General features: G+C 40.3%; 2 protein-coding genes across 3 annotated transcripts in view; one reads left to right on the forward strand and one right to left on the reverse strand.

Annotated features, from left to right (window-relative positions):
- Positions 1-15051, reverse strand: part of lmbr1 (limb development membrane protein 1) — a 32424-nt gene extending 17373 nt beyond the window's left edge. The window contains exons 1-6 of one of the 2 annotated variants that reach the window (XM_035669592.1): positions 14874-15051; positions 11475-11547; positions 10183-10222; positions 8825-8964; positions 7127-7230; positions 187-313 (exon numbers count right to left, since the gene is read on the reverse strand). In XM_035669592.1, coding sequence (XP_035525485.1) covers positions 187-313; positions 7127-7230; positions 8825-8964; positions 10183-10222; positions 11475-11547; positions 14874-14936 — 547 coding nt within the window. In that variant the 5' untranslated portion in view covers positions 14937-15051. The remainder of the gene's footprint in view (positions 1-186; positions 314-7126; positions 7231-8824; positions 8965-10182; positions 10223-11474; positions 11548-14873) is intronic. The other variant, XM_035669671.1, reaches the window with a different exon arrangement.
- Positions 15052-15429: 378 nt separating this feature from the next.
- nom1 (nucleolar protein with MIF4G domain 1) overlaps positions 15430-20871 on the forward strand; it is an 8762-nt gene continuing 3320 nt past the window's right edge. Inside the window, 9 exon segments of the mRNA XM_035655561.1 lie at positions 15430-15880; positions 15883-16400; positions 16491-16603; positions 17462-17657; positions 18467-18790; positions 18907-19017; positions 19314-19489; positions 20224-20323; positions 20484-20654. Of these exon segments, the coding sequence (XP_035511454.1) occupies positions 15430-15880; positions 15883-16400; positions 16491-16603; positions 17462-17657; positions 18467-18790; positions 18907-19017; positions 19314-19489; positions 20224-20323; positions 20484-20654 (2160 nt within the window).

Raw genomic sequence — 20871 nt, forward strand, 5'->3', positions numbered from 1 at the left:
ATGCTAAGCTAAGCTAATCAACTCTTGGCTCGGCTTCATAGATGCAGACATGCAAGTGGTACCTATCCTCTCCTCTAACTCTGCCAGAAGCCAAAAAAGTGCATTTCCCAAATTGTCAAACTATTCCTTATAAAAACAACAAGGGATTTACAAACACAAATGACACAGAATCCTTTAAGGACATACCGTAGAGTGACTCCATACTGGCTGCATCATTATCAATGAGCGCTGATGCCACCCACACGATGCCCAGAATGAGCAAAGCCAGCAGGAAGAGCATCACAAAGGTCTCAAGAATACGTGCCCTAATGCCCTGAGAGATAAAATGCACAGAAAAGAAAGAAATCTAATTAGATATGGCTAATACAGTTTGAATCAATATCATTATACACATAAGTATTTTATTTCAAAACACATTAATCAAACTGATGTTCATTGCACTGAGCTGGGAGGTGGTATTTCCTACATCGCACATACATTTTTTTTTTTTAAACACACAAGATTGATTTTACAAGACATCTCCCTCCTCCTCAATCCTGCTTCACTCATATTAAACACCATCATTTCCATTCACAGCACACAAACATGACATAAACGCTCCCACAGATTCCTCTGTAAAACAGCTCTTTTATACACACATATTGTGGTCTATAAAGTGGGTCTAACAGGGGCTGGTGGTGGCAGAAGTGAAATTAAAAGGGGGGGGGGGGGGGGGGGGGTGCTGTAAGGAGCATGAAGCCTGGCTGGGTCAGCTACTGTCTGCGATCAAGAGCAGGCCTCCCATCTGGGGCCGATTAGGAGCTCCCTTAGCACCACGGTCGTGTCCCGGGCTGCACAGACGAGAGGGTTTTGGGGTAATTTGGGTTTTCCGGGTCACAAACTGCTGAGTGGTTAATAAAGTCCTCCTCTACCTGTTCACACAGTTTCCATTTCCCCCCCTGCTGGTGAGCCGAGCTGTCTAGCACTGTAAGATAGATAGGCGTTCTCATACACATGTCAGGTAGGCTACCAGGCGCAGGATAACAAGGGCTCTCTGCTTTTGGAGTGCTGCTTAAATTGGGTACATATGAGCAATTTGTTACCAGCTAACATAATGGCTGTGCGGTTGCTGTTCAGTATTTGCCAACAGGTACATGAAGGGGGTCTCTCTTTGAAAGTTCCCCCTGTTAATCATGTCCCTTTATAGAATGGAAATGGTTTCAATTCTGCAGATTAAATCAGACAAGGCTTAGTTTTTTTTAGTTTCCAAACACAGTTCATGATTGTCATCCAGACCACCTGTCCTTTAGCATTTGCATCACAATTTGCATTACGGCTGTCATCTCTCCTATGCAACCTAAAATATGGTCCACTCTACACTATATATATATATTTTAAAGGCACTTTTCTTGCATGTTGTGAAACATATTTGGTAAATGTAATGTGTACACATTATCATGGACGCATTCAGTCAATACTTTGGATAGTGACATTATGATTTAAGCTTATTCTCTCATTGTCGTGGCAAAAAATCCCAGTAGCATCCTTTCGCAATTACTGAGCAATCACTTGCCTCTCGCCTTCTCTTACGGTGATATTCTGGAAAAGATTCAGTGGGTGAGTGCAGAATTTTCTAGCACAACGGGGAGGAAAGTGGGCAGAGTCTGGAGTGCCACAGTGTGGCCACAGTGGACACTGCAGCCACTCGACAGGTAATGTAAGACGTGGGCCTTATAGAGTCAACGTAAAACAAACCTAAAATAATCTTGTGAAATATTACAAATAAACACATAAAATTAATACATACACCACAGTGAGAACATATCTTAAGGGAGCTATATGTGCACATCTGCTATGCAAGATATGCACATGTTATGCAATTACCCAACAATAAATTCGCCACTCAATGCAGATCAATACACTAAAAATATAGCCACAAATCCGACATGGACATTAAATTCTGCTGACTGCCTCATGCTCTTTTGCACACACTCGCACACGCTGAGTGAGTTCACTAGATGGATGCTGCAATCAAGCATCTCACAGCCCAGCTCAACTGGGCAGTGGGAAAAACACTCAACACTGCCGAAATAAAAAAAAAGGGGGGAGAAAGGAAGAGATGGAGAGCGATAGAGAGAAATAAAGAGAGAGAACAACAGAGAGAGAGAGGGAGACTGTTAGAAGAGAGGAGTCAGCGTCTGAGCGCATCTCATTCCCTGGAGGTAAGAGAGGTGAGAGAGGAATGCTTTCAGGGACTTCAGCCACGTCCCACACGCGCTCTCTTAAGGATGCATCAGGACAAGAAGAAGCCGTAGGCAGGACGTGCGTCCGCTCAAGCGCACCAGTCCACCTTAACAAGCTGCCCATGCCATGCTGAAGGTGTATTCCCTTTAGATAGGTCTCTCAATCATTTATAAGACTCAAATCATTACCCATTCAGATCATTTAGGGCAAAGGCAATGCTTGTCACCTCCCTTACTATCATCCTTGGTTCCTGCCTCGCTGGAAGAACAATCCACTGTGTCAGACATAATAAGACTGTGCAGGAGATGGAGGACACTGAACTGCGAGCCCAGATTGGTTTCACTGATCCATCCATATGCATGACATTGCACACTGAAAGTTATATCACCTATTCTTCCAAGGGCAAAACTAAGTCCTTTGTTCCTCATCACAAAGGTAAGGAAGGGCAAATTTGCACAACAAATACTGTACAAAAATAGGAAAGTCCAACTAAGCTATCATCATTGATCAAAGATACAACTGTCAACTGGTGAAGGAAGGGAGGAAAAAAAAGACCTGCGCCTTGGCATCCAGAGCGCCCGCTGAAAGTTTCTATTCTTGCCATTCTAAATGTGTAACTACCTCTAAATATAGCAGCTCTGAAATATTCAGCATCCCCTGATCCTCACACCGACCGAGGGGCTGGTTAACTGCAGCTATGCTCGAACAAGACTGGAGAGACTTCCAAGAAATGCATGTAGTGGCCAGAGAGGAAAGTAACCGCTTCATATGCAGTACCAAACACACATGCATGAATTCACACACAAACAGACCCACACACACGAGCAGCCAAGTAAATCAACCTCCAAATCCACCCAATTACGCAAAGCCGCAGAGGGCCTGGAAACAGTTCACAAGCTTTTTCGCCTAGCTTGTGCTGCAGAAAAACTAAAGCACAATCTGCCACTGTCTTTGATGTAGTGCTTCGGCTGATGAATCCAGCAGAGAGTTCACCTCTGGAAGTTGCATGCCACTGTGCAATGGTGGACAAGTGGGAGAGAGAGTGAGAGATGATACTTGGGAAGGTGCAGGGCTGTGTTGGATGTTGGGGGGGGGGAAGAAATCAGACAAAGAAAGAGAGTTAGGTGGCGCAGGAGCTTCCTAGTTGCCGCCATCAATCCTTAGCAAGTCAGCAGGCGGTGGCAGAGATCATCCCGCAGACCATCCTTCTGCTCACTGTCAGGGGCGTGTGGAACAAGGGCCAAGAGTGTAATAAGTGAGGTAGGGGGGGCAGGGTCCTTTTTTTTTCTGCTCCCCAGCAAAAGGACAGCCCTCTTTGCTAAAGACATGCCAGATGCCCAAGGACCTTATTAGTGTATCCTTCAACCAGTCGGCCACAGCGCAATGACCGTGTCAAAGACAGAAAGCAGAGGAGAGGGACACTCCCCTGTAAAGCTGCACAATGAACTTCTAAAGACTCTTAATAAGACTTCTTAATAAAGCACCAATGACACGAGAGCATGGAAAATGATCAGCATCACATCGTATTGTTCAAACCAAGGGGAGAGGGGTGTTTGGCAAGAAAAAGAAAACATTGTCGTGAAAGTTGAGTACGCTGGTTTTTGGGATGTGAATTAAAACTCTGGTTTTCCCTGCTGGTCTCATGACTGATTCACCAGTTGAGACAGAAAAGAGAAAAGAAGAATTTAAATGAAGGAAGCAGCTTCAGTACTTTGTGATGTTTGCCAAGTTTTATTTGACATCCTACAGTGACGACAGCTTGTTCTGATTACAGAAAGGTGTCAGACTGATAAGTCTTCAAAGAATAAATGACTGTATCCTGGGTTTATCGTCAAGCAAAGGTTAGGACCAAGTGCACATAGTAGCCAATCCACATAATACTCTGCCTTACTTAAAGTTATGTAAATGAGTTGTAGTAATTCAGCGTATGAGAGACAACATCTTTCATTTAAAATCAGGAAAAACAGCAAAAAATCTGGTACAGAACCAGTTAAGCTTCAGAAGTTATCACTTAGTTTAGAAAAACTGAGTCACGAGAGGAGGGGAAAAAAAATCCTGAGCAACTCGCTTGTTCTTTTTTAAATTCCCAGCTCGAACTAATATGTTGCCATGGTAACGAACATTGTAACAGGCAGCTTTAGGGAGACATTGTGACCTTAAAGGAAGGTATGTAAACACCACTTTATATTCTCCGGCTGGCCCTGCCCGAAAGAAGGCCTGGGAAAAATGTCTGCATGTGCAGGAGATTTGAAATAAATATCCAGGCCCCCATTGTGGAGCTCCAACAAAGAGGAGTATCTTAGTAACACCACGCGGGTTTGCTCGGCGAGACGTTTTCTCCCCCCCACCTCCCCCTCCTCTCCACAATAAACACACTTCTCATCATTGGCGGGTTAGGGCTTAGGATGAGATTGATGAGGAGTTTCTTTAACTACCAGATGAAACCTGTTGGCCCTTTGCTGGGTCAGTCAGGGGGTCAGACTCGTTCCAACTCGTTTCAGGATCAAACACATTTCAATACTGTGGGTAAGACCAAAAGACTATTCACTGCAATGCATACTTTCCACAATTGATGCAAAAACCTACATCTAGAAAACCCCTAAAACATAAAACTGATTCTGCACATTTTTCATCATGCTAAATTTTCAATAATTGTTAGTAACTCAACTATTACTGCGGCATCAAATGCATATTTTTTAGCCAGAATAAAGATCTGAAAATAAGATTAGACTACACAAGAAATAGACCAGAAAGTTGCAGTTGTCAAAACTTTTTTTTTTAACCTGGACCTAACTGTTTTTGAGTAAATATAGCTTTAAGATATGATATTCATCATGTATCACTATTAAGCCAACTTAAGTCCCCTTGATATAAATAGAAGTCTGAACAAAGGCTGGTGCTGATGTCTTCACAGTCTTTGTCAGAAAGCACTGATCATCTCAATAAGGATGACAGGGATGGCTCTCATCATTATAATGCCATCTACTGGTGGTGTAGAGACAACTATAACAGATAAGTGAAAGAAATGCTATATTGGGCTTCATAAAGCCACAATAAAGAGATTTTTATCTTTCCCAATGCACTCAAACGTCAAATCAATATATGGTACTTAACTTTAGAACATTACTTTCTATGCAAGATGCAATTACACAAATACAGCACGGTATAGAGGTTTTTAAAACTGACCTACTCAACAACCTTTAGTGGCCTCAGTGATGTAGCTCTTATGCAAAGATTTGAGAACACAGCAGTAAAGTGGGAGACATTTTACAGCAGCAAATAAAGCTAGATCATAACATCTGACATCAAGACCCTAAGTCGCTCCGATTCATCCACAATTTGGACAATTTGTTAAACTATTAATCACTCAGGTGACAGAGCCTCTGAAGAGCTGAACAGTTAACATAAAAAAAAAAAAACATCCACATTTCCATCTTTATTCTGGTGGCGTCTTTTAGTACATCGTCAAAAGTAAACACAGCCACATGAAAAGGCTGACTTACAGCGTTAGTAGTGAAATTCATCATTCACTTCATTTCCGCAGTCAAAAGGACCTCGCAGTGCCATAACATTAGCCCAGGAGGTTAAAATGCCACATAAAACCTTATGACATTGTGGTCTAATGCTGTTATTGGGGAAAGGGATAATATCACATTATAAAAACTCAGATCTGTGTTTAACATTCCTCTTGCTGTCGGCTGCGTGATCGACTCTGCAGGCATCTCAGTTTCTTTTTTTCTTTTTTTTAGGCGAAACAGGAGTGTCACCTCCACCCCTTCCATAGCAAACACACAATATATACCTGGAAGTGCAGCTCAACATTAAACAGTGCTTCCTCTAAGCAAATTTATGGAAGATCAGTAGCAAGAAACAGTCTTGCTGAAATGAAAAAGAACAAAAAAGAGAAAACGTGAAAGAGGCCCTCATCCTGCTTCCTACACATCAGGGGCTGCCCTCTACCGAAGAAATCCAACCGAAACAAATTAGTGGGCTGAGGAAGAAAAGAACTGGCTATACACTACAGTACAGACTAATTTTTATGTGCTTTTGCCAGGAGGGACATAAACCAGAGAGGTTTCAAACTGTGACACAGGATAGAGGTGTATTAAAAGTAAATCTTTCCCCCTCCATTTTGCGAGGCTCTATTGTGCTGTCATGTTGCTGCGACTTTATGGACTTTTGGAACACGAGCCCCCAGCCTCTTTTTTTTGGGGGTAATCAATTAAACGAGGAAGTTCGCTGAGCCTTACAACTCGATTATTAGCCTGTCCTTTTGAAGTTTTATTTTAGGGGGCTGGGGAGGGGGTGACAAGGAATCAGGCTTTAAATCAGTGGGGCCGATGCAGCAGTGTTGAAGCGTTTGCAGCCTATGGCCTTATTGGAAGGGTTTGTCAGGATGTGGCGCTGGGCGAAGTCCAGATTCAGACTTTCATGGTTAATGAGCTTTCCGTGGTGGCAGTTACAGTCAGTGGCGTGAGTCAGGGAGAGGGCAAGGACTAGGCACCTGCTGCTGCTGCTGCTGCTGCTTTGGCTGTTAAAGAGGGAACCCCTCGCATGGATAGCAAAGCATACAAATGCATCAACACTAAAGAAAAGATAAACAGGGTGGCACATTCTGACACAAGTTTTGTCAGACCTTTAAACATCATAGATTGTCTCGTTTTTATGTAGATTGTCTACTTTTAATAAATCACCGAGTATCAGTATCATAAAAACTGGGTGAATTTCCTGATTTTTTGGTAATTATTACTGTTCCAGACTTTAAAACTTCCATTTCAATTTCTAATAAAATGTTTTGTTTTTGATGATAGTTTGTAACCTTGGGTAACACACAAACAAAATAAAGAAAAAGGAAAATGACGCATATTAATAAATTCTACGACAAACATTTAAGGCAGTGTACCTTTTTCGATCCAGCGAATCCTTCAGACTCCAGGAAGAAATAGGCAAAGGGCATCAGGACAAAGAGGCAAAGGTTGGAGAACAGTGACACCAGGTTCCACAGACCTGCAGAAATCATACATATGAGAGTGGATATTGTATGCAAACACTATATATCACAAATCAACAGTGAGTCCAGTTTTTTTAATGTGAAAAAGTGACACATCTTTGTAAGGCTTAGTCTTGTTCCATGAACAGGTTTTTCTTCAGAATTTTGAGTTCTTTCCCCTGAATATTAGTTGTGAGGCGGGATGCCAACCCAGGGTTTTATCTGGCAAGTGTCTTCAAGTGAAGTCTAAATCATGGACTCTAATGCCCCCTGGTGGCTTTTGCAGCAACCAACAGCCTTATCATCAGAGTTGGTGGTTAACACTGACTCGGTCTGCATGACTGACTGTGACATACACATGTAAATTGATCTGATATGTAGTGATATGGCAGATGAAATAGAAAACACTTTTAAATCTCACAAGCTTGGGCTGTAAATCAAGGAAAAGAAATTTTCTTATTCGATCTACCAGCCACTACTGCTGGTGGTTACACATTTATGATTAACACAAACCTGTAGTCAAATAATAATCCTTTAACAAAAGCAGTTTTCAATGGGGATGCACAATGTGGATTTTTTTTTTCAGCTGATACGTTAACTGATGGTACGTTAACCGAGGAAGATCAGAACCTTTAGTTTTAACACACCCGAGGGTAAGAAAGGCTGAGATGTAGTGAGCAAAGATGGATGATTTAATGTTTCATAGCTCTGTTATAATTAAATCTAACTGACAATTGTCAACAACAACGAAGAACAGTTCTGACTCTTCAAATTTATTTTTTCTAGTTCATTAAAAAACTTAAACATACTTTGGCTTTCATAGAACAAAAAGTACATCAAACTTTTTATAGAGGAATTCCAAATAAATTATTATTTATATCAACCAATAATTTACTGGCAAGAACTTAATTATCCTGATAATTTATAACAACATACATTTCCCCATTATTGACTGAAAATGTATCTGTCCCAATAATTATTGTGCATCTCTAGTTTTCAACAATCAAAGTAAACAGTGTGTCAGTATTTATAAAAAGTAGAATTTTTAGAAGAATTAGTACTAAGAGTTTAGTAGTAACCACTATGTGCCAGTTTTTGTGTTGTTGTTTTTAATAATGTGGTGGCACAACAACTTAGGAAAAACTTCTTACCGAAACATTTTGGAAAATAATTTGTATACATTTCATTTCAATCAAGTATTTATTAAGGATTGAATGCTGTTTTTTTTTGTTTTTTTTTTAAATATAACTCAACAATAATATTTCTTGAAGAATCACATTTTAACTTGAAGAAAACTAATTTTAGAACATAAACAGTTATTGGTAGTGAATTAAATAGTTTTGGACACCACTGTATCATATAATGTAATTTTAGCTGTTTAATTCAGATGAATCTCTGCACCAGGTCTGAGTTATACAGCATACATACAAAAATACAACAGTTTCTCAAACAAGCATTCACAATGCAAATTTATTGATTCTGACATTAATGTAAAAAGTTAATTAGGATTCTAATCAATGTCACTCAAGATATGTTAGAAGATAATTTCTTTGAAGAGCAGAGAACTAGTTAATCAAACAAAAAGACACATGAACTGTGTGATCTACTGACCGTGAATGAGGGAGCCATTGAGCCACTGAATGTAATAGTTTTTGGGGAAGGAGAGGAGGATCTCGTTACTAATGATTGAGAAAGGCAGCAGGAAGACGGCACCACCCGACACTGCCAGGGTGAAGGTGCACAAGTATAATCTGCAAATGGAATCAATCACACACACAGACAAAAACACAGACACACAAGTGTTAGGACAAGTTGAGAAGAGTAATAACACATTTTTTTCTTTTTTTAACTCAGATTATATGTTACAAACAACTGCTTGGTTGCTTGAGGATTCATTTTGGATCCCTTGTTATATTATAAAAGAATCGCTTGTGTCAAGAATGACTAAAAACAGCAAGTGAGGAATTAACTTATTTAGTGAAAGTGACCACTTGACAATCTATTACCCTTCTACTCCTCAGTTTCATTCGATCCATGCCCTAGTCCTAGGACAAAAGACATCAGGACTGGCTATGTTTCTGCAGCCTTTTACATTTTTAGAGGCTGCAGGTCTCAAGATTGGACCCAGGGGAGTGACCATCTGCTCAGTGGTCCTCAGCAGGGAACCACAAAGTCCCCACTTCACCATATCACTAAAGGAGCTCATTACCTGAAATGCTTTCCATTATGTATGCTGGACCCTTAGGTACCATCTTGCTCAGCTGGACCTAAACATGCAGGAGGCATGTGGCCACAACAAGCACCCTTGTGTGTTATGTGTACAGTAATTCTAAACTGAGGGATACGCGACACTCGCCACCTCAGTTCTAGCTAATGACACAATGTGTAATACATACAGCGTAGTGGTAGCAAGTGAATTAGTGCAGTGCTTTTATGTTATTAGTTATTAGTAATCAGGCTTTAAACTAATGATTATTTTCATTATTGATTCACTTAATTATTTTCTAGATTAATCGATTAACTGTTCGGTCTATGGGATGGGAGAAAACTGATGTCTTCTGTTGCCTAACCAACTCTCAAAAACCCAAAGATATTCACCTCACTATGATATAAAACACAGAAAAGCAGAAAAGGCCTCACAATCCAAAAGCTGGCACCAGAGAGCACGACTTAAATAATAATAGATTATAAAAATAGCTACAGATCATTTTTTGATAAGTACTAATTGTTTCAGCTGTATTGTATTTTATCACTTTTCTTTCCTTAAATAGTTGACTTACTTTCTTTTCTTATATTTGCTACACTTTGTCCATTCCAATAACAAAAAGCTTCGATTACTAATTCCTAATAAACAAAATAAATAACTAGTCGCTCTTAGGGGTTACTTCACTAAACGAGGCTTGCCACAATTTCTGAAAGACATTTTTCCTAAAAAATAAAGATGAATTAACTGAATCAGCTTTACTCACGATATTCTATTGACAACAGCATCTTCATCCTCATGGTCATCTATAAAGGAAACCAAACCACTTCAGTCACAAGGTGGTCCGAGTGTGAGCTTCTCAGCTGTATTCCACATTTCATACATCACATCTTACTTCAACCAGTACTTAACACACAGCATTGGCTAACAAACAAACAAATATCTAATATCTTCCCACCCATATCTGCAGATACTGACATGCATCATTGTAAGAGTGTTAGTGCAAATGAAGGAGCAAAACAGCTTTAGTATCTGAGATGTGATACTTTTATTCCACAGTTATATGAGTTGATCTATTCCCTGAAAAAACATTTTATTAAATTTCATAACAGAAATTGTGAAAATGTGAAAAAATAGTATGTAAGAAATTAGAGCAGGACCTAATAATCATCAAACATGTAAGGCAGTGAATAGTATGCTCAATATACTGCACTAAATATAATAATAAATATAATAAATAAATGTAATGGCACTTTATATTTTACTCTTCCTTTGTACTGTAAGTGAGAGGATGAGGCTACCAAACCACAAGTGTAAAGAAAAGAGCAGCCTAGATTTATACTGTACAAAACTCCAGAAGGGATTTCTGGTGCAAAGTGGTCTACTTTTGAAATGAGACAAGGGAAGCCTAGGTGACCTGGACATCCTAAATTTGTCCTGGGAAAATGGGATGCAGTTCATAATGTCTGCCTGGGCCCGTCATCTCTCTTTTCTCCTCTATAACTCGGTCAGATTTTTGTCTTCAGTCATGTCTGCCTGCCGCGGCTCAACTGCTGCGTCAGAGACGTTACAGAAAAACAAAACATATCCGTCCTGTTAAAGAGCCCACTGGAATTCTTCATTGTTTGCATATCATTTGACAGGACAGGATATACTACTAACCTGTCTTTGTTACTGGAAGGTTACTTATGAGCAATTGTACTCCTTTGGCCACAGCCCTAAAAACAATTTGGGGCGGATTCAGTTTACACTGTGCTGACTGAGGCAGATTACTCTACAGGCATGGGTGTGGTCTCTCACGCATACACCTAAAGCCTTCTTGGCCCTGACTTTCTTTCGGTCTAAACACAATGAAGGGCTCTGTCTGTGAGCAAACACAGCATAACCAAGACAGACTGACTAACTTCTACAATGTTTGCTGTGAAAATGGGTCCACCGTGGACACATTTCTGCTGTGTAAGTGTTACAGATCCTTTAAGACCGGTCATGGTTTCACGGAGGTGCGTGCTGATCTCCGTTCCCACGGCGTGCGCATTCACACGGGACAGAAACACTTACCGCTCTTCCTCTTGTATCTGGTTATGATGCAGTAGGACACAATGTAGAGGACTGCAAACAGGAGAAAGCAAATCTGAAACGACAACATAACAATCTTAGTCGAGGATTCACTATTATTGTATATTAATCAACAACAGGCTGATTTGATCAGTAATCCATGGCATTGTTTGTATATATAATGTATTGATGCTACAGTACAGACAGCCTAACAAATTGTAAACGTAATTTTTTTTGTTTTTAGGGTCACAGCTAACAATTATCTTTATTATCAATGAATCTACCCATTATATGTTAAACAGTGAATCATTTGGAACACAATTGAATTGAACACAATGCCAGCGCTCAGCTAAAAATGCCCATCACCAGTTTCCAGAGCCCAAAATATCTTGTTTTGTTAAAACAATGGTCCAAACGCAAAAGAAATTCACATTTGAGAAGGTGAAACAAGCCATTTTTTTCAATTTTTGCACAAAAAATTAACTAAACAATTACCTGAATAGCGAAATAGTTAAAATAGGAAATGACCTAAACAAATAATCAACTAATCTTTTCAGCTCTAACAGTTTTAACTATAATAGTGGATAATCTGAGGGTTTCAGTCAATTTCGTCCCATGCTCTAAAACTGTGGAATATAATACTAGACCACTATAAAAATGTCCACAAATAACTGCACATTTAGGCCTGTTAAAGTGTGCAAAATAAGGAAAATAAAACAACCCTTGCCCCATTATAACACAAACCATTAGCTACCAAGCAGCAGAGTTCAGCACGGCCCCGATATTTGATCACAAAGAACAAAATGAGAAACGCCTCATTGTTTTCCAACATCTGACAATACTAATTAGGCCAGTATGTGTAGAGTGGTCCAGAAATGACCAACGCATGTAATTTATCGGGTAACCACGGCCTTAAAACAAGCTGGATGATCTTACAGAAAGATCACGTTTCACATTCCCCCCGTCTACTATGACAGTGACCAGGGCAACTAATGTTAGAAGCTCCCACTTCAGCACTTTTCACCCTGTCAACATTGCACAACTCATCATGGCCAAGCTGGGATTATGAGATGACTCAGCCAGACAGCGGACGGGCCGTGCATTGCAGACAGTCAAAACTGACATATAAAGAAATGCCACGGTCAATCCGGGAGGTACGCGGTGTTATACGACAGCTGCGGCAAAAACTGTTTCTCTTATCCCCTGCAGTCCCCTTCCTAATGAATGACAGCTGATGTATTTACAAGCTACCAAACTCTCTGTGGTGACAGAAAGTAAAACCGTGTTCACAAAGGGGCAAACCCAGAATAACACAGGATCAGGTGCACGGAGCTGATAAACTGGTTCAAAGATACAACAGTTTGGGACGAGATAACGACAAGTAACACAAGTAGACCAGACAACGCCACTGGCGAAGTTATCGCTCTGTTTTCCCTCGTTTACGCGGAGTAACACTGTACGCGATGGAAAAGGAGCGGGTAATAACAAGTCAGGCTTCTCACAAGCAAGTTGCAAGCATCCCCGACCAACTTGGGAACAGTATTTCACACCTTTATGATATATGAACTCAAGCTGGAGGTGAGGGGGCAGTAATTACATTTTAACTGAGAGACGATCGTGCAATTCCTGCAAGTAGATCAGCATGTTTTCATCCGCTGTAGTAACACCACTTTTAGCTGGTCATGAGTTTATGAGTAACCCGATTAACGGACGTAGATGTCTTCTTAAGCAAGCCAAGTACCTTGTCATGGACGTCGTTAGCTGGGTTTATGAAAGGTTTTTAAGTGTGTGCATTAGCATGGAAGAGACCGTGGATAGGATGTTGGAAAGTACAGATTATATTGGTTTTTTAATGGTAATAATAATAAAATAGTAGTTGTTCAGGTTGCAATCACTTCAACACAGCGCAGCTCTGTTTACAAAAGTCTGTGAAAGCTTGATAATGATTTTAGAGTCTCACTGGAGGTGGTAGTGGAAAATGAAATTACTGACCAAACCTCATGACTGCCCACAGTAACCTGGTTTTCTTCCATAATTCTTTACAGTAGGAGGCTATTTCCCACACTTCACGTCTAACCAGCGCGTGTCATGTTTATGGACCTGAAACAGACACTGGACTAACCTTGGCTGCAGAATAAGCACGCAACGATAAATATAATTTAAGGCACGTAGAAATGAATCCATAAGTTGCCTCACCGTTGACATTAAGGTTAAATGATGATTAGAGCATAATGTAAAGGGATCTTAGGCACAGCATGTTGATATGGGAAACTGAGAAGAGGCTTAGGACGACATGTGCAAGCTAAAGCTGAGATATTAAGCTCGCCTGCTGGTGAGACATTTGATAGTTTTTATATTTAAGAGGCGTCGATCACGAACACTTAAGAACTCAGACAAAGTGTCCCCCTCTTGAACTCGCTCACTTAAGGTTTTTTTTTTTACACCAAAACAACAACTATTTTCATGGCACCAACAGTGGGTAGTTCTGTGATTTATTTCGTCATCACGGTCAGAAGTAAAGCGTGGAAATATCTGTCAGACGAGAACGTTAACTCCTTACAAATATTACTCTGCTGTGTCTTATCTCCTGTCCAACGCTCAAAAAAGAAATAAGGGTGCCTTCTCTCAAGTTTTATAATCATCTAACCAGAAAATCATCAGAAATTAAGGACATTTCTACTAAAAAGCCAACAATAAAACATTCAAGACTTTGTTTGTATTCACTAAATAATGAACAAACCCTTAAACCTTTCTAATTCTAATGAATTATAACCTAGATATACAGATATGTGACTTTTGGTTAAACCCTGCTTCACATAAGATCCACTATTATAGTTGTTTATCATGAGAATATGATATTAAATTAGGTCTGCACCATTAATATATCACATTACAAGCTGTTTTTAAAAAGAAATCAGATAAATAAGACACACAAAATAAAGATTTCATCACGCTGAACAAACAATTAGTGAGACGTCCCAGTCCTCAGTGAAGAGGAGCACTGGATTAGTGAGGACAGGGACACTGTGTCCATGCCCCAGTTAAAGATATCACAGTAACAAACCCGCATATTGATCACAAATCTGTTCCAATATCACCAATAAACACACTTTACACTGCTGCAGTCAACTAGTTAACGCCAGCTAACGCGAGCTCACTTTAAATGAGTGTCTTTAATTCAAACAACACCCGAGCAACAACACCACCAATAAATCCAGGCGACAAATTTAAAAAGGTTGCTCCCACAAAAAACCCAAACTCCTGTTTTGAAGCTGAATTAAAAAAAAAAAAAAGCCAAACTGACAGTTGGAGCTAACGTTAGCAGCCGTTGGCAGCCGTTAGCAGCCGTTGACGCCTCTGTGCGGTAGAGGACGTTGTTAGCCTGCTAGCCTCGTTACTCACGATGTACTCTCGGACTTGGCTGTGGAAGTTCTGCTCTCTGATAGTAACGTCGTCTTCTTCCATTCTTCATATTGCAAATGCGAAAATAAATAAAAGCCACAGACTCACTACATGCTAGTTCGCACAAACTGGCAAACACGACTGGAAACAACTCTTCCCCTTTTTTTTTTTTTTTTTTTTTTTTTTTTTTTTTTTTTGTTGCGTCTTCCTCTGTCTGGCAAAAAGAAAAAAAAACTGCCAGTCTGGTTAAAAGACAGTTTACAATGGAGGATACCTACAAAAAATAAAAAATAAAAAAAAATAATAACGCCCCAAATAAAGTGTGTCATCAGCGTGCGTCAGCTACACGCCGTGCCCCGGAAGCAGAGCGCGTGCACGTGGTCGTTGCGGTCGCATCAACAATCCTCATGGAGAATTACATGTTTTAAGTATTTATGTGTTCAATCCTCTACTTGTTTTAAAGCATCTGTAGTGCAATCATCAGCTCCGTGAGCCCGCTGAGTGGGTTGGACGGTGATCAAGGCTCAGAGTTGTTATTGTGGGTCTGTGTGTAGAGATGGAAGGCGAAATGCGAAAGCAGAACAGGCAAAAAGAAGAAGGGGAATGTTGGGTGTTACCAGAATACATCGTGGGCGATGGATGAGGGGGTTATTAAAAGCGAAGGGGCTCTGGAGAAGGGGAGCAGGACCATGGGCTGAAATGGTGAAAAAGAAAAGTTAGAAAGAGCTGCCGCAGGAAAAAGCGAAAAATGAAAAAGCCAAAATGAAAGTCATTATGAGGGTAAAAAAGAACCTCGTCTTCCCTCGATTAAGGTGAGAACCTCGGGATGCCAGCTGATGAAGAGCAGAAGAAGAGAAGAAGAAGAAGAAGAAGGACGGAGAAAGAAAAGAAAGAAGGTCAAAAGCACATCAAATAAGTCCAGTGTGCCTCCCACAGACAAATCCAACAACTCTAAACACCCTCATCTCCAAAGAAAGGCAAGAAAATCAACAAGCTTCAAGAATCAAAGAGCTTCTGGAGGCAAATGAAGACGAGGATCGAGAAATAAAGAAACTAGAGCGGCAGCTGGGATTAAACAAGAGGAAGAACAAGAAAAGTCTCCCCCAGTCCTTCGTGGCTGATGGACTTGATTACATCCTTGGCGTGCTCGACTCTGGCTCGTCGGCTGTGGGGATGTATGACGATGATGATGATAACGTGGACGTCGCCAAGGAGAACTTTGAAAAGCTCGATGAGAAAGACTCTCAGCTGTCGGACGAGGAACCTGGAGATGAGATGGCGAGTGAAGGCAGTGATGAAGATATGGGTTCGTTCGATGATGAAAATGAGGTGGTGGACGATGAGGAGGATGATGAGGAGGATGAAATGGTAGATGAGGAGGAAGCAGAGGAGGAGGAAATGGAGGATGAGCTGAATGAGAATAACGCAGCCGACTCGGATGATGAAACTGAAGGGGAAGCAGAGGAAGAAGCAGAGGAAGAAGCAGACACTCCTGACACAAACCCATCAGACTCAAAGTCAGAAACAGTGAGTTCATAAATATTTGTTTATTATTGTCGTACCATTGAGGTCGTACATGCTGTGTAACGGATCTAAATGCGATCTTCCAACGTCCAGGTCAACTCCACAGCAGGGAAGTACGTGCCGCCTCACTTGCGAAACACTGGGGACGACGAACGCAAAGCGGAGCTCGAGAAACTGAAGAGGAATGTGAAAGGTCTGGTGAACAGGTAACAAAAAAAAACCACATTCTCCCTCTTACAAATCAAAAGTTGTATTCATAAGCAATAAAACACACCGTTGCTATAATTCACTCAGGAGTACGCCAAAGAAAAGGCATAGTCCTTATCAGTCGAGTTAATATCGAAAATTCGACCCCATTTTTTCTATAAAGTGTAAAGAAGTTTTCTGCCGATGCATCGTGCACTTTGGTATGAAAGTGCTCAGAAGTTATTTCTATATTTTAGGTTTTCTGATCATATAAAACCTACTTCTATCCTCTAATAACCAGCACTAGAAAGAAATGGGGCATGTTTGTAGATTTCTAATCACGACCCGCATAGACAGACATCAAGGAGATGTAGACAATTTTCATCATCAAGTTTTGTTTTCAGTTTTATTTTATTAATTGTTTAGTGTGTAAAATGTAAAAAATATAGAGAAATGCCCATCACAATTTCCCAGAAGCCAAGGACGGCATCTTAAATTTACTGGTTTTGTCTGAAACGGTCCAAAGCACAAAGATATACATTTTTCAATGATATCAGACAAATAAAAGAAGCAGGTCCTCCCATTTGAGAAGATGGAACCACTGAATCTTTGGCATTTTTGCTTAATAAATGTTGGCAATTAATGTTGATCGACTGATTGAGTTATTGACTAATCGCTTTGGTGCTATGGAGATGCAACCATTGGCAACCACCAATTGAGGATTTTGAGGAGCATTACTGTTCAAATATGAGATGATTTGTACAAAAGAAGAAGAATCTTTAGAGTTATTGTCACAATAACGCCTGACTTCTGAGCTGGGTCTTGAGTTTGCCCTGTGGAATTCTTTTAAAAGTGATAATATATCTATTTTTCGGCAGGCTGAGTGAGCCCAACATGGCGTCCATCAGTGGTCAGCTGGAGGAGCTGTACATGAGCTGCAGCAGGAAGGACATGAATGACACCCTAACAGAGGTTCTCCTAGCAGCCTGCGTCACCCCGGCCCTGATGCCTGACAGACTACTGATGGAGCACGTTCTGCTCGTCAGCGTCCTCCACCACACCGTCGGGATAGAGGTAAACACACCTCCTTTTAATCCTTTGAATTTGAAAACCTGTGATAGACTTACACAAGTACCAAAGGCAATTTTGTAGGTGATGTAAAATGGATCTTAAATAAACTGGTTTTACTTTCTGGAGTTATTTCCATTCATTAGACCCTCAGTTCATTGTCTCATCCTTTTGATAAGAGTGACAGCAGGAGTCGAGTAGCTTTTGGTTTTCCCAGCCTGTGGGTGAGAAATAGCAACCACTGACATCAGCTCTTGGATTATTCATTGGAGGCTTTTTTTTCAAAGGGATTAGCTTCTTTAACACATCTCCACTGTAAGTTAATGCTCCTTTAATGACGATATCTAACACCTTGGTTTCCTTTGCTTACGCTGTAATAGGATTGTTATCTCTCAATTGTATTTACTCTCCATCCTGTAAATGACGTAAGGCAGGAACATTAGTAGAATTATCTGCCGTCAATGACTGCCTTTCGACGCAGTTCTTTGAGGTTATTTAAGGCAAATTTTGTACCTATTTTAAAAGTAACTTTATTGGTGAAATGTGGGGGTACAGCAACAATCCTTGAACACTCATTAGATTCAACATTGACTATTGTGGTTCTATTTGTTATGGAGTTTTACAATGCAAAAGACAATCATTATTAATATTTTTAAGCGTACTTATGTATTTGACTTAAACTGTGGGCTTTGTCTACAACCTGTGTGATGCTGTTATATTGAACCCTTATTTATCATCCACAGATATTAACATACATAAATCCAACTCTAACATGAATCACGTCTCCGTAATATTCCCTTTTGATAATTTTTCAGGTCGGAGCCCATTTTCTGGAGACGGTCGTGCGCAAGTTCGACGAGGTGTACAAGAACCCAAGTGAAAGCAAGGAGTGCGACAACCTGGTCGCCATTGTCGGCCACCTCTATTACTTCCAGGTGGTGCATTCTGTCCTCATCTTCGACATCCTAAAACTTTTTGTTGGAGCTTTTACAGAGAAGGACGTTGAACTAGTTTTGTTTGTGCTGAGGAATGTCGGCTTCGCCCTGAGGAAGGACGACGCTCTGGCTCTCAAGGAGCTCATCTCTGAAGGCCAGCGCAAGGCCAGCAACGTGGGGTCGAAGTTTCACGATCAGAACAGGGTAGGGCCAACAGAATTACTTTTTATTTGTATTACTTTTCATTTACTTTCTTAACTTGTTTTTGTATCAAATTAGAAGCCTATGTAACATTATTTTATGTGCACACTCATTCTCAGGTGCGTTTCATGCTGGAAACCATGCTGGCTTTAAAGAACAATGATATGCGGAAGATCCCAGGCTACGATCCTGAGCCTGTGGAGAGACTGAGGAAGTTGCAGAGGACTCTGGTGGGTGATTTTTAAATTACGACCATATTGCATTTGATATATGCTTATTTCCCTACAGAAAATAAATTTAGATTTTTAATGTGTAGCTGATAGGCCCTCATTTTATTCATCATACTCAACACAACAGTAGCTCCCAATTGTACCTCCAGGTGGCGCCAGAGTACCACCTTTACACACCTAGATCACTTGTCCAGATCATGACCACTTAACAGTTGTTTACCTCATGATTGCTCATTTGTGTTTACCTCCTACGTAAAGTTCACTTGTGGCTAATTCTGGGTAAATGTGGTACTCAGATCAACCGGAGTGCAGGAGGCAGCGACATGAAACTGAGGGTCTCTCTGGACAACCTCTTGGCAGCAGAGCAGGTGGGCCGCTGGTGGATCGTCGGCTCCTCATGGAGTGGGGCACCCATGATCAGCGAAAAAGGGAACGCAAACTCAAAACAGAGTTCTGCTGAAGGACAGGTAGAGTAACACAGACACAGAAGACAGCAGAGTTGTAGCAGAATACATGCGTATAAGCAGGCATCTGAGTACTGTTGCTAGGCATCCTTTAAAGTGAAAGATTTATGACATGTCATGGTAGGGGAAGCAGATCCTGAACTGATCATGTCCCATTTAATCTGTGTTGCAATATTTATATTATTTGCACTGTTGTATTTAATTTATTCATAATCTGATTAAACTAATTTACAATCTTCAAATAATTTTTTCCCCACATTGATCATTAAAAAGTAAATATTCTGCCATTTAACAGCGTCATTATCTGAATTAAATGTGTCTGTATCAGTAGGCTACATTATATTTTAATGCTTTATAAGAGGGTCAGTATTGCCAATACAAATTAGGTCTCAATACATTATTGGTGCCAACTGAAATGTGTCGCTTGCATCAAGTATCGAAATCGGTCTAGTTTCCATGGTCAGATTCACAATTATACTTTTTTCTTGTTCAGATAGTTCCCCATTTGCATCCAAATCTTTGCCAAATTTAAACTATTTTATTTACATTTTTATTACAACATTTAACATTTGAGAAGTTTGTCCTGTCTTTTGTTAAATGAAGAAAATGTTTCTCAGAGTAAGGTATCGAATAAAGTAATGTTTTATTATTGTTCAGTAATGTCCGCACTTTGAGTGTATTTTGGCTTTAGCAGTATTTTTCACTTAACTGTCTTTGTTTTTTTTTTTTGCTTTTTTTTCAGTTTAGTGGCCAAAGTCTTGGAGCAAATGGCTAAGGAAACAGAGGTATGAACACTGGAGGTTCAGAGAAACATTCTTCTGTTGATCATGGACCAGCGAGATGTACCTTGGATGCTTTTGAGAAAACTCCGCTATCAGTGTGTTATCTCTCCCACCCCTGCAAGTGTTCCTCCTATGATAAGTTGGTTGACCAAAGAGAAAGAGGGAAATGTGACATGCATTATGTTAGCCGTGTTTCATTTCAAAGTAGTCCAGCTGTGAGGTTGATGTTTTAAAGCCTTTTATTTGCTCTGTGTGAAGGATGGGACTGAAGGACAAGCAGGAGAGGGAGATTGTTCATGTTCTGATGGACTGCTGTCTGCAGGAGAAAACCTTCAATGCCTATTACGCCGTACTGGGAGAGAAATTCTGCTCTCAAGATCGGCGCTTTCAGGTACTTGATGACTACAATCAGATTAGTACAAACCATTAACAGTCTTTCTCCTAGCAAACCGTTTTTCTACACATGAAATTGTTATCTTGAGAGCAGTTAATGGTAGGGGGGGAAAGTGTATGCTGAAAAAGTATACTAATACTAATTTGCATGATCAGTACATATATATATATATATATATATATATATATAAATATATATATATTTCTATAAAAAT

This window comes from Morone saxatilis, unplaced genomic scaffold (assembly GCF_004916995.1).
Source record: "Morone saxatilis isolate NCDOM2014 unplaced genomic scaffold, NCSU_SB_2.0 Contig0, whole genome shotgun sequence".
Lineage (NCBI taxonomy): Eukaryota > Metazoa > Chordata > Actinopteri > Moronidae > Morone > Morone saxatilis.